The sequence below is a fragment of the Coffea arabica genome, chromosome 10e (genome assembly GCF_036785885.1).
Source record: "Coffea arabica cultivar ET-39 chromosome 10e, Coffea Arabica ET-39 HiFi, whole genome shotgun sequence".
Classification (NCBI taxonomy): Eukaryota; Viridiplantae; Streptophyta; class Magnoliopsida; order Gentianales; family Rubiaceae; genus Coffea; species Coffea arabica.
Window position 1 is genome coordinate 29,214,095 of NC_092328.1, and position 13,111 is coordinate 29,227,205.

Here is a 13,111-nt window from a genome sequence, read left to right on the forward strand (position 1 = left end):
GCAGACGCAAAGCTATTGAACTTGTATTTGGTTCTTGGGATGCCAATTTTGCCGAACTACCAAAATATGTTGATGCACTTATGCAGTCAAATCAGGGAACTGTGATCAGGTGGTTACACCATTCTGATAGTATGGATCACGTGAAGACATTTAAGTATGTGTTCTGGGCCTTTGGACCGGCTATTGATGCATTTCACATATGTCGACCGGTTATATGTGTTGATAGCACTCATTTGCGTGGCGAATACAAAGGCAAACTACTTGTTACAGTCACGCAAGATGCCAACAACAAGATTATTCCGATAGCTTATGCCATTGTCGACGAAGAGACTATTTCTAGTTGGTCTTGGTTCATGGAACAATTTAGATAGCATGTGGCCCGTGATCGGTATCTTATTTGTGTCATTTTAGATCGGCATAACGGTATCATTTATGCCATGACACATTTTGACTATTAGCAAGAACCTTTGGCCTTTCATAGGTTTTGCCTACGCCACGTTAGGAGTAACCTAATGACTCACTTCAAAGGCTTGCACCTTAAAATGTTGTGTTGGGCAATGGGAAGAGCCAGACAATTGCGCAAGTGGCGGGCATTCAAACAAGAATTAAGTAGCACGTTTCCAGGCGCATGGACTTATCTGTCTAACATTGAAATCGAAAAGTGATGTCTAACACATGACGGTGAGCATCGTTGGGGTATTCTTACAACCAACATATCCGAAAGTTATAATAATGTACTTAGAGGAGCACATCATTTGCCTATCCGGACTTGTATTGATTTGACATTTCATCAGACAGTTGAGTTGTTTAAAACAAGAAGAGAGGATGCCAGACATTGCCGTAATCCATTTCCTCCAAAGATATGGCAGCCGTTTAAGAATTCGGATCAGAAAGCAGGAAGCCACAGGGTTGTTGAGTTCGATGGCTCTTCCGGGGTGTATAAAGTTGTGACAGGCTGATGTGTGGATGGCAAAGGGAGTAATACACAAACGGTCAAATATTTTGAAAAAACTTGCTCTTGTGGTAAGTGGCAGTGCTACAGACTTCCCTGTTCGAACGTGTTGGCCGTGTGTAGGCACCGAAGGGATAATCCGGGAGCGCTTGTAGATCCTCAATTTACAAAAAGGCGATGGGCAGTGCAGTATTCAGGAAAGTTTAACCCTTTGCCACATCCGGATACTTGGCTCCAACCAGATTGGGAGCTACAGGCAGATAGAAGTAAATATGTTGCCCGTCAGGCGGGAAGGGTACGAGCTAGAAGAATTCGGAATGAGATGGATGAGAGAGACCCGGAGGAACCAAGAAGGTGTACAAATTGTCATCAGTCGGGTCACAATAGAAGAAATTGTCCTAATTTTAGAGCTTGATTTTGTTATTTAGCCAATGGATCCATTGTACTCCTATATTTGGGTGGCATTTTCAAAGTAGTATATTATATATGATACATTTTGATGAAATATTTTCATGATATTATATTTCTGATTTATTTTGAGCAGTTTCGCATATGTAAAGTCGATATAGTATGAATCTGTATCTAGAGACCATATTCTACTTTTCAAATGTGTGTGGTCTTATCTCTTACCTATGCAACTTGCAACTACTGTTTTTGGTATGGCAGACATCCCTATACAGCCAGACCTGCATCCGGGCCCATTTGTATATGATATTATATCATTAGGTTCTGTTCACCGGGCACATTCTATATTTCACGAGCATATTATGGGTGATCAGCTTGATGTTAGAAGATGTGATAGGAGCTTTTGGGAGCATACACCTATCCCCGAAACTGTTCGGCATTATATTCAATTGGCGGGTTTTGAAGGGGTATTAGAATGTGGATATATGATACTTGATCATGCCTTGATCACTAGTTTAGTGGAGCGGTGGCGGCCCGGGACTCATACATTTCATCTCCCCGTTGGAGAGACTATGGTTACCTTACAGGATGTAGAGGTCCTGTGGGGGCTACCCATAGATGGTCCTCCGGTTATAGGGATAGATACATCTCATAGCGCTGAGGAGTGGAGAAATTTATGTGAGGAGTTGCTTGGTTTTTCTCCAATGATGTCAGATTTTAATGGACAACGGCTCAAATTGGGGTGTTTATCTAGAGTATTAGATACAGAGATGCAACCGGATGCCCCGGATGTCCAATGTAGACAGCGGCCCCGCATATACTTGCTCCTGATTATAGGGGGCCACTTATTATCCGATAAATCCGGTAATAAAGTCCCGCTACTATATATGCCATTATTACGAGATTTGGAAACTGTTGGACAATATAGTTGGGGTAGTGCGATTTTAGCGACTCTGTATCGTTCATTGTGTGGCGCAACATCTCCCTTCAGATCGGCTGTTGCCGGACCATTAGTTTTGCTACAGGTACAGTACCCTAATTGGTATCTTGGCTAAATTTAACTGTTAATTTTATTCGATTGTCAGTTCCATCCAATTCAAATATAACTTTTTTCTAGCTATGGGCGTGGGAACGGATACCTACAATGCGTCCTGATCGAGTGCAACCGTTAGAGCACTATCCTGGACCATATGGAGCTCGGTATGTATATCAAATATATATGATGCAAAACAACAAGACGAATCAAGATGTACTCTTTTATAAAGAGTCATGATTTATTGTATACAGGTGGAATGTTCAATTTGATCCACACAGAGTAGCGCGACATGTTGTGTCCATATTTCGAGATCAGTTGACAGGCCTACGTGATCTTCAGGTCTTATCACTTCCCAATAGCAATGTATTATCAAGTATCTGATTTGTTTATATTTGAGCAAATGTAAACAATTTGTTTATGTTAGTTGGAGATATACAAGATGATGCTTGTTCTTGGCAAAAAAAATGTTGTGTTTGGCAGGGAGTTTTCGTCCAGTTATAGGGAAAATGCTGCCGAAATTTTCTAAAAAATAATGTGTGTCTGAATAATTATTGCCTTGCAGTTCATATGGCAGCCATATTCGGAGGATGTTCTCACTTCTCTACCTGCATATTGTACAGTAGGATGCGATATTTGGAGATCTGTCACGTATCTCATATGTTGGGAAGTTGTCGAGCCACATCTTCCGTATCGCATTATGAGACAGTTTGGATATCATCAGCCCGTGCTTGATCTAAGATTGACCGAAAATCAAGCAGCATTACATTCTCTGGTATACCACCTGTGACAGCCCCACCTTCCCCTAAGGCGAACCAAAGAGGTTAGCGGACTGCCTGCCCAACTCTCGCCATGACTAACGGTGCAGTTAAACACGATTTAAAACGTTTCAAAAAAATAAAAGCGCGCTCAAACAAGTCAAAATCGCAAAATAGCCAAACGAAAATCAAAACCGTCAATGCATAGTGGTTTCCATGTCATATAACTCGGAAAAATATTTTCAAACCAAATAGGATACATGAACAGGGTTAAACAATGTTATACACATACATTTGTAATTTACAAAACAAAAGAAGGATAATTCGATCAAAATACATTTAGGATTTTTCTAACTATCGAGGAGCTTTACAAAATATATTAAAACTAGCTCAACTCATGCTTCAAAACATCATAGTCCCCAAAAGTGGTTTCCTGTAAGGAAAACAAAATTTAATGGAGTGAACTTACGCCCAGTGAGATGCTTTCACTCAAGTAAGGAAGTTCAATTATACATGGAGTCGATCAATCCCAAATCATTCAAGAAGAAAGCTAAATAAAGTCACATATCAATAACAATGGTAAAAGGATACGGATGGCTCTCAAGAGCCCCTTTCCTCGCTCGCCATACTTGATCGTATCTCATTGACCCTCCGTCAATGTACAAAATGTAACCAAACGTAGACTCCACTTTACTTCCATTCCTTCCACCCAACATACCCCTACCAGGCCCGGACTCCAAACAGTTTAAATTTGGTAATACTCGAGTATACCGGAATCGAGAGTCTCGTACTACAAGATTCCATATAACAGTCCCCATGGCTCGTCAATTTTCACGACCAAGCCCTCGCCGGCTCGATTCAATCGACTACCAATGGGATTGAGTTCAGTAGTAACAGTAATGGCCGTTGGATACTCGTCCAAACGACACCAAATCCAGTATTTCATGTACCATTCAAGTACCACAGTAAACAGTCATATATAAGACAAAAGGGTGAGAGTGATCAAGTACATCCTCACTTTAATCAGTTTCAACGGTGCAAATAAGCATTCAAGGCATCAAGTTCAAGTGTAACAAAGCCACATAGTAACAAGCAAGTGAGTAGTACACTCACCAAGCAAGCAAATGAAATTTCATAAATTTTCACCCAAAGAGCGTCTTGAATCACCGTCACGCCCTAAAACATTCAAACAAGCACAATGAGACTCGAATACGAGTCATAAACCAAATCCACATACTACCAAAAATAAGGCTCCATTAGAACGTATAAGTACCAAAGTAAGCTAGGGAAATCCGGAAATGAAAGTTAGCCCTAAAACCCAAAAATAGTTTTGACGTCGCTTAGCGTATTGGACACAACCGGCACTACGATTATCGGATGGAGGTGAAATATACACCATTTCGAAGCTAAAAGAAAGGGCTACAATGTTGAAGAAGGCCACTCAGTCCAGTTTGTAGTGAAACTAGGTCAAAATTTCAATGTACCAAACCAGAATCGCATAAACAGGTTAGCAAACCGCATTCTGGTTAAATAACCATAACTCAGGCTACCGAAGTCCAATTCAAGTGATTCCAAAGCCATCTGAAAGCTACGATACCAGGATATATTTCTTAAGAAGACATCAACAACCAAATTAGTAGTATTCCCGGTCAAACTAACCAATTACAGAAGCAGATTATCAGTTTCGGACAGAAACAGGGCAGCAGGGGTATTTCGGTCTTGTCACAGGCTACGCTGCTCCGATTGAGCTGAAATTTTGTAGAAAACTATAAAACATCATTCTCTACAACTTTCATGTTTTAACCCAAGGCTAAATTGGCCTCTAACTAGGAGAAACAGTACCAGGCAGAATGGGGTTAATTGAAACCCTAATTCCGAAATTTCCTTTCAAAGCGGAAATTTTCCGCAAATAGCCACAATTTACGCACTATAGCTTCATTCTAAACCATTCCCAACCATCATCCATGGCCAACCAATACTAAACATATAAAAACAGAAAAAATCATGGATAAATATAAAATTCACCAATTTCTACCAAAAGTTAAGAAATAACACCTCAAACCATCTCTTTAACTCACATAAGCCACTAATTTAACAGTCTTAGGCATAAAAGAGAGATTCCTTAGCTACTCACCTTGCAACCAATGAAAGGAGACAACTTAGCACCTTAGTCTTCCAAACCACTTCACTAATCATCTCACAATCACTAATCTAAGGGTTTTTATGGAGAAAATTCAAGATTAAACGGTTGCTTTGTTGGATTGAGCAAGATTGGAGCAAGAAATTTGAGAGCTTTTCTTTTCTCTTCTTTCTTAAGAGGGCTGGCCACAAGGAGCTTGAAATGAAGGTGATGTTTGGTCAATTTTTGATTTATTTGATAAAATGGTGAATAGTGGTCAAAATCCAAGATTGAATCTCCAAGTGACACTTGTCCCTCCATTTAATGCATGGCTATCCTTTTGTCCCTCTCATACCAACTCATTTAGTAGCCTCTAGTTATCTCTTAACACCAGCTAAAATAAATCCGGTATCCAACACTTAACCTAGCTGGCCGAATTTTTCCGAACTGTTCACACTAGCGGGTCCCACGTCCGGTAGACGCTCTTAATTTATCAAAAACTAACCGATACTAGAAAAATCATCCAAAAACTATATTTACTCATAAAAATTTTCTAGAAAATTTTTCTAATAAAGAAAATGCGAAAAAGCATGCAATTAAATAGAATAAAACCTAGAAAATGAGAAAATTTACGGGGTCTCACAGTCATGGCAAGGGGAATTAAGACTGGATAACTACACATGGAGCATATATTGATGTGTGGACTGATCGTCATTCACATGTGGAAGATGGTGTTGTAGTTGAAAATCCTACATATCCATCCGATGAGTATCGTCAGTGGTATCGCGAGCGGACAGTGCTATATATTTCAAATCCTACTAGGCAGCTCGTTTTTCCGGAGAGCTTTCAGGGTGATAGCACCACGTCGCGTTGAAAGAGCTCCTAGGAATGTTCACGGAGGACAGCATGGTGGTGGACGGCGTCGTAGATTCTGATCACCAGAACCCACTGTCCAAATTGGATTTGATGGCAGGTCACAGTGTGACAGCCCCACCTCACCCTAAGGCGAACCAAAGGGTTCGGCGGACCGCCTGCCCAACTCTCGCCAGGACTCACTCACTCGCATCAATGAAAATAAGGTGCAACCTCAATAATAAACGAAATAACGGTTCCCAAGTTTGGAACATACAAATACATTCATTTCTATCTCAACCATCCATACAGTCCCAAATACATCAGAGGAGTTAAGTTCTCAGTACATTCAACCCTAATCGAGCGGCTAGTGCAAGTACAATTACAAAATTTAAAACAACTAGACTACGCTAGTCTGTACACGTCTCACGCCTCGCTCGTACCCCTGTAAGGAAAACAAATGGCGTGGAATGAGCTAAAAGCCCAGTGAGGTTCCAAATAGCAAGTTAACCCTTATTTAAAAGTGCAAGTATCATGTAACAAAGTACTGAGCATGAAAAGTTCATAAAAGTGAGCAATAATACTTCAAGTAGCAAATCTCAAAGTGAGCGAGTGTAAAAGTTTTCAAAAGAAACAATAATCCAATAAACAATAATCACTCCAAAGTATAAGGATACGGATGGCTCTCAGGAGCCAAATTCCCATTGCATCACCAGAGCTTGATCAAGTAATAGTTGACACTCCGTCAACCTTCAAGTAAGTAACCAATCCAGTAGAGCACCATTTACACTACTCTCCATCCACCATTCACACCCCCTACTAGGTCCAAAATCCTCAATAAACATGAGTGGTAATACTCGAGTATACCGATTAGTCGAGAAGATATCACTCCACTCGACAAAACGAAAGACCCATGGTTCATTACCCAATCGACCAAGTGTGAGAACCCTAAACCTTTCATACTTTCTAAGAGTTTTGGTTTATTCCCGTTTCTCGTTTAATTGAAGTATTGTTCACTAATCGTTTCAAAAATGGGAAGGCCTTGTTGTTATGTGCAATTATGTATGAGATATGTATGTATGTGCACGTGTTAGAAGTACAATTGAGCGTGGCAATCAAACTTGGAAAAGAGGGAAAATTTTGCGAAAATGTTGAAGGACCGAATCCGGCCGGAAATCCGGCCAGTTATTGGCCGGATTGTTGGCTGGATTGTGGTGTAGTTTTGAAAAAAAATGTGTTTCGTCTCTGCCTCATATCCGGCCAGGAATCCGGCCAGGAATCCGGCCAGAAACCGGCCGGATTGTGACAGGACAGCTGGTTTGACCAGCGTTTTTTTCTTCCTTCTTATCACTTTTGATCACCAAAATATCTTCATTTCCTCTTCTTGTTCAGCCGTGAGCTTTGAGAGCTAAGAGAGCAAAACTCTTCATTCTTCATCTTTGATTTTCCTTCAATCTTGAAACTTCACCAATAGATTTTTAATTCCCTCCGTACAAGTGAGCTTCTTGGAAGGTTAAAGCTTTTGGGTGGAGTGATTTTTAAAGGGGAACTTGGAATTGCTAGTCTTCTTGAGTTGTGAGGTAAGATGATTAGAAAGTTCTTTCTTGCTTTGATTATGGTATAGTAGTGATTTGTGGTGGTTATACATGTTATATTGTGAATGATTGCATGGGTTTAATGGATTATGGTGAAGTTTTCTAATTAATTATGATTTTTCCTGTTTTCATATGGTTATTGCTTTTGTCTATTTATGATGATAGGAAATGATATAGAATGAGGCTAGTTAGTGCAAATGACGGTTAATTACAACCAATTTTGAGTTTGGAAGGAATTTGAGGAAGTTAGGGTTTCATAACCCCCTTTTCTGTCCGGTTTTGTATCATATGGTTAGAGGCCGAATTGGCCTTGGCTTAAAACATGAAAGTTGTAGGTATTGATGTGTTTGAAGTGCCTGTAAAATTTCAGGTCATTTGGAGTAGTGTAGAGTGAGAAATGTCGATTTTACTGTTGCTGTTCTGGGTTCTTCAGGATGGCCGAACTGCGTTTGTAATTGGCTGTTTTGACTGGAATTGCTTTGGATTTGGTGGTTGAGGTCTTCTGATGAAATGTAGCTTGATTTCCTAGCTACCATATGCCTTTGTAATTTCTGCATTTGGACCTGTTTAGACTGAGTTGTACTGATTACAGCATAGTGTAATTTGTAAACCTGCAATTACGGTTCTGGTTTGTTATTTGGCATATTTGACTTAGTTGTGTTGAGATTTGGACTGAGTGACCTTCTACATTGTTGTATCCCTGGTTCTTAGCTTCGAAATGGTGGGTCTTACACCCTAATCCGATAATCGTAGCGCCAATGGTGCCAAAACCGCAAAATGATGTCAAAAACTGTTTTTATCCGAAAATGTTTCTAGCTTGCTTTTCGTATTTATTTTGTATTGATATGACTTGTAAGCCTAGTGAATGGCTTTTGGATGAGATTCTTCTATATGAGATGTTGGGACTGATTTGAGGAAAATAATGAAGCCATTAATGGCTGGAAAATAGGTAAAAACAAGGGACATGCCGTCCGTTTATTTTCTTGTAATGTGAGCAAGTTAAAGTGAGTTTTGCGAATGTATTTTGTAACGAATTGGATGTAGTTATTGAAAAGGTTACCGACTCTTTCAAGGGGTGGCCGAGGGTTAAATTTCTATTTAAACCTATATATTTCCGCTTGGCAAATAAAATGATTATTTTACCATTCTAAAACCTAATACCAAAATATAGAGGTTGACCTAGGGTTCTCTTGGCCACAAGTGAATAACTTTTAAGTGATCGGGTTTTTTCGATTTGATTTGATAGTGTTGCTAGATAAATGGTAATATCTTTTCTCTTGTTTAATATTAGGTTTCATTGGTGACTGAGGGGAATACCCGGTGGGGTATTTTGAACGTTGTTTTGCATAACTAGGTGAGTGTTCCTTGCTTGTTACGTTTCATGATTATATGGCTTGTTTGAATGATTGATAACATGTTAAATGCTTTCAATGATTGCTAAACGAGTTTTCGAGGCGAGTGTGTACTTTATCGCACTTAGCCTAAATGATTGTGAAATTTTAATGATTGAGCGATTGAAATGTTAATTGTGCATGAATGTAAGCCTTTTGGGCTGAACTGGCCATTGCCCCTTGTTACCGGTCGTCTCGAGCCAGAAGCGGACTCGGTCGGGCGACTAGGAACTTGGGTGAACGTTTCGGTATACTCGAGTATTACCTTGTAGGTTGGTGGAGCCTGGCCAAAAGCCAGGGACGGGGTGAATGAAATGAATGAACGAATGAATGAATGAGGGGTTTTATGTGACAGTTCTCAGGGTCACATCACAAGGTACCTATCAGCTTGCCACCCGCACGCGGGCATCCCCTACGGAGAGTTTCGCTTCGTGACTCTTCACGAACGAGAGGCTCGGGGCTTTTCCAGTAAAAGGACGTAGAGTCCCAACCGTCGGCATATGGCTCTGATACCAACTGTGACAGTTCTCAGGGTCACATCACAAGGTACCTATCAGCTTGCCGCCCCCCACTTTCCCCTAAGGCGAACCAAAGGGGTTAGCGGACTGCCTGCCCAGCTCTCGCCAGGACTACGGATCAAATTAGAGCTATCTATTGCGATCCGTAGTCCTGGCGAGAGCTGGGCAGGCAGTCCGCTAACCCCTTTGGTTCGCCTTAGGGGAAAGTGGGGCTGTCACATTTTACTTATACAAAATGCATTTTAAATGATTGAAGGTAGGGGAACGAAAGGAGAATGAATGAACGAACGAATGAACGAATGGCTCCTTGTGAGCCCGTATCCTTTTCATGAATGTGTTGATCGCTTTATTTGTACTTGTAACTTGAATTGTTGTTTATATGTGTTAAATGCATTGATTCTCTTGTTACCTATGTGTACGGAACCTCACTGAGCTTTCCAGCTCATTCCTTTAGTTTTTATTTTCCTTAGCAGGGGAAGACGTGCAAGGACGGAAGCTACGTATAGACTAGCCGATCTAGTATTTTTTATTCTTTTGTTTTGGTTCTCGCCCCAATGTTTGGTGGGTTGGTTGTCTGGAGAATGGAGAACCTTTGTACATAAGTCGTATTGCTTTTGGGATGGATATGTATACAAGGTTACGTTTAAGTTTGGAATTATTGTTATTTCGATTGTTTTGTGGGTTTTATTGTCTTCTCGTATAGTGACTGACTGAGTCCCGGCGAGAGCTGGGCAGGCGGTCCGCCAAACCCTTTGGTTCGCCTTAGGGGGAGGTGGGGCCGTTACACCAAGCACTTGCCGGCTCGACTCGATTAACTAGCCAATGGGGTTTGGGGTCCCCAAAAGTTGACGAGTTAACACTCCAATCGACTGAATTAAAATAAAAGTATGGAGACGGGAATGAGAGGCACCTCCCACTCGGATAGAGTGTGGTACATGCTGCTGCTTCACACTTACAAATCAAGTACAAGTATATCAAGTTAATTGCAACAATAAACAAGTCGATATCATATTAGGGCAAGTGCGATAAAGTACACCCTTGCCCGATCAACAAATCTCGTATCATGTATTTTCATGGATCAAGTATTAAAACAAGTGTCTAGTTCAACCAGATATTTGGAAGCACTCACCAAAAGTCTAGTGCCTCTCAAAAAAACACGTTCAGGTCCAACTCCTTGGTTGAAGTCCAAATATGCGATAAAATATCATTTACGAATGTAAAACTTTCTAGAGTTTGAAACATAGGTGTTTCGCTTCAAGAAAATCAAGTAAATGCAACTCCTGTGAGTAGTATTCAAGATACTTATCAAATTCTAAGAAATTCATGCTCGCTCTTAAGACTTTGAAACTTGGAAACAATTATACTTTGAAATACCATTTGGGTCGACGAAATGGAGAAAAGTATATCTATTAGTCATAAATTTCATTTTTTCCAAGGGTACAAGGTCGGTCAAGTTCTAACTTATATACCTCGATAAAAGAAGGTGCAAATATCCTAGATGGTTCAAGTGGTATTCACTCTCAAACCTTACTCAAGTCGCAAGCATATCTACCTAGTTCTCGAGTGTAAATTTGGGCAGCACGCCCTTTGTATTTACCTATTTTCCAGCCATTTATGACTTCATTCTTTTCCTCAATCAAACCCAAAGTTACACACAACATAATCTCATTTCATTAGCCATCCAATAGGCTCAAGGTCATACAAGTACAAAATCAAGCTAAGAATATGTGCGGAAATGAAGTTTAAGTTAGGAAACAAAAGGTAGATTTGACGTTGTTTTGCGTAACAAACACAACCGAGGCTACGCTTATCGGATTGAGGTGCAACTTATACCGTTTCAAAGCTAAGGCAGATAGCTACAACTTTGGTGAAGAATACTTAGTCCAGTTCTCATCATAACTAGGTCAAAGTTACCAAAACAACCCCAGATTTTCCAGTTCGAAGCTCACTGTGAAATTCAACTAGCAGTCCTGATTCATTCAATCATATCTCAGCACACACAACTCCGATTCAGGTAATTCCAAAGCCATTTGAAAGCTAAGATACAAGGCTATAATTTTTAAGAAGACATCAACAACCAAATCAGTAGTATTCCCGGTCAAACTAACCAATTACAGAAGCTGATTATCAGTTCCGGACAGAAACAGGGCAGCAGGGGTATTTCGGTCTTTTCACAGGATACGTTGCTCCGATTGAGCTGAAATTTTGTAGACAACCATAAAATGTCATTCTATACAACTTTCATGTTTTGGGCTAGGGCTGGTTCATTCTCTAACATACTCAAACAGAAACAAGCAGAACTGAACCATAAGAAACCGATATTTTGGAAATTTGCTCCATTCAAGGTATAACTCTCATTTTAAGCTTGAAACCAGCACTACAACCTCATATACAAGCTTATATACATCATTTACTATCCATTCAGAAAGTATAAGAAGAAAATCATTTAAACCCAAAGCTGAAATTTTTACACTACAAAGCTGGAATTGACCAAATCTACTACTAAACCATGAGATCTACCCAACAAACCATAACTTTCACTTGTAAACCATTAAGTAGTACAACCATGAACTAATACCTTCCTTACCTAGTATTGGAGAAGCACAACAGCCTCTAGGAAGCTTGAACCACCAAAACTCTCCACTCCAAGATGGCAATCCACATTCCTAAGCAACTTCCATGGATTATTTGGTGAATCTATCGGTTAGTTTGCAAGATTGAGCAAGAAATCAAGATGGAATGAATTGTTTCTTTCTCTCCTTTTCTATCCTCACTCCCACGGTTAAATGTGCAGAAATGAATAAGAAATGCAGCCCAAGGAAAGATAAGAAAGCAAGAAAAAGGCTTGGTCAAAGTTTAACACATGTCACAATTTGATTAGTGGTCAAAATTTTCTTTTCTCTCTCTTGTTTTTTTGTCCAACTTTTCGGCTGCTTTATCAGATATTTTGGGGCTGATTTGACTCAATTAATAACAAGGGTATTAAGTTAATAAAGTGGTGTTCACATGGTGCACTCACTCGGTAACAAACGGTGCACGTCGGTTCTACCCGTTTTTCCTTAACTCGCACGTACTAGGATTTTTACTTATAATTCACTAACTTATTATTCTCACTTCTAATATCATATTATTTCTCATCTAAAACTCACTCTTAATTACTAACTTTAGTACACAAACCTCCACACTTAATCACATTACCAAAATACGTGAAAACTCTAATTTACCCGAACTATAAAACTAAGGGTAAAACTCTTAATTCTATTCTTTATTCTAACCCTTGAGGATGTAAATAAGTAGTATAGCTATAATAAGGTAATGTATTTCAAATAAAAGGGAATTTTTAGAAAAATGTGATGAATTTTACAATTTCGTAGAATAAAATTAGGATTTTGAGTCAAATATGAGGGATTTAAACACAACCTGTTAGTCACAAGTAAACTAGGGTTTTAAAGTACAAGCAGGGTTTCTAGTCTTTAAAATAAAACAAT

At 39.7% G+C, this 13,111-nt stretch overlaps 1 protein-coding gene across 1 annotated transcript; it reads left to right on the forward strand.

Annotated features, from left to right (window-relative positions):
• Positions 1-1,584: 1,584 nt before the first annotated feature.
• Positions 1,585-3,180, forward strand: LOC140015188 (serine/threonine-protein phosphatase 7 long form homolog). The gene is made up of 4 exons (XM_072067095.1): positions 1,585-2,382; positions 2,475-2,557; positions 2,645-2,732; positions 2,956-3,180. The coding sequence occupies exons 1-4, from the start codon at positions 1,585-1,587 to the stop codon at positions 3,178-3,180; spliced, it is 1,194 nt and encodes a 397-aa protein (XP_071923196.1).
• The last annotated feature ends 9,931 nt before the right edge of the window (positions 3,181-13,111 follow it).

Excerpts from the sequence above, each read along its gene's own strand:
- LOC140015188 (XM_072067095.1), top strand. The coding sequence starts at position 1,585 with ATGCAACTTGCAACTACTGTTTTTGGTATGGCAGACATCCCTATACAG. Across the intron at positions 2,383-2,474 it reads GACCATTAGTTTTGCTACAG|CTATGGGCGTGGGAACGGAT; the intron begins GTACAGTACCCT and ends ACTTTTTTCTAG. Across the intron at positions 2,733-2,955 it reads CAGGCCTACGTGATCTTCAG|TTCATATGGCAGCCATATTC; the intron begins GTCTTATCACTT and ends ATTGCCTTGCAG.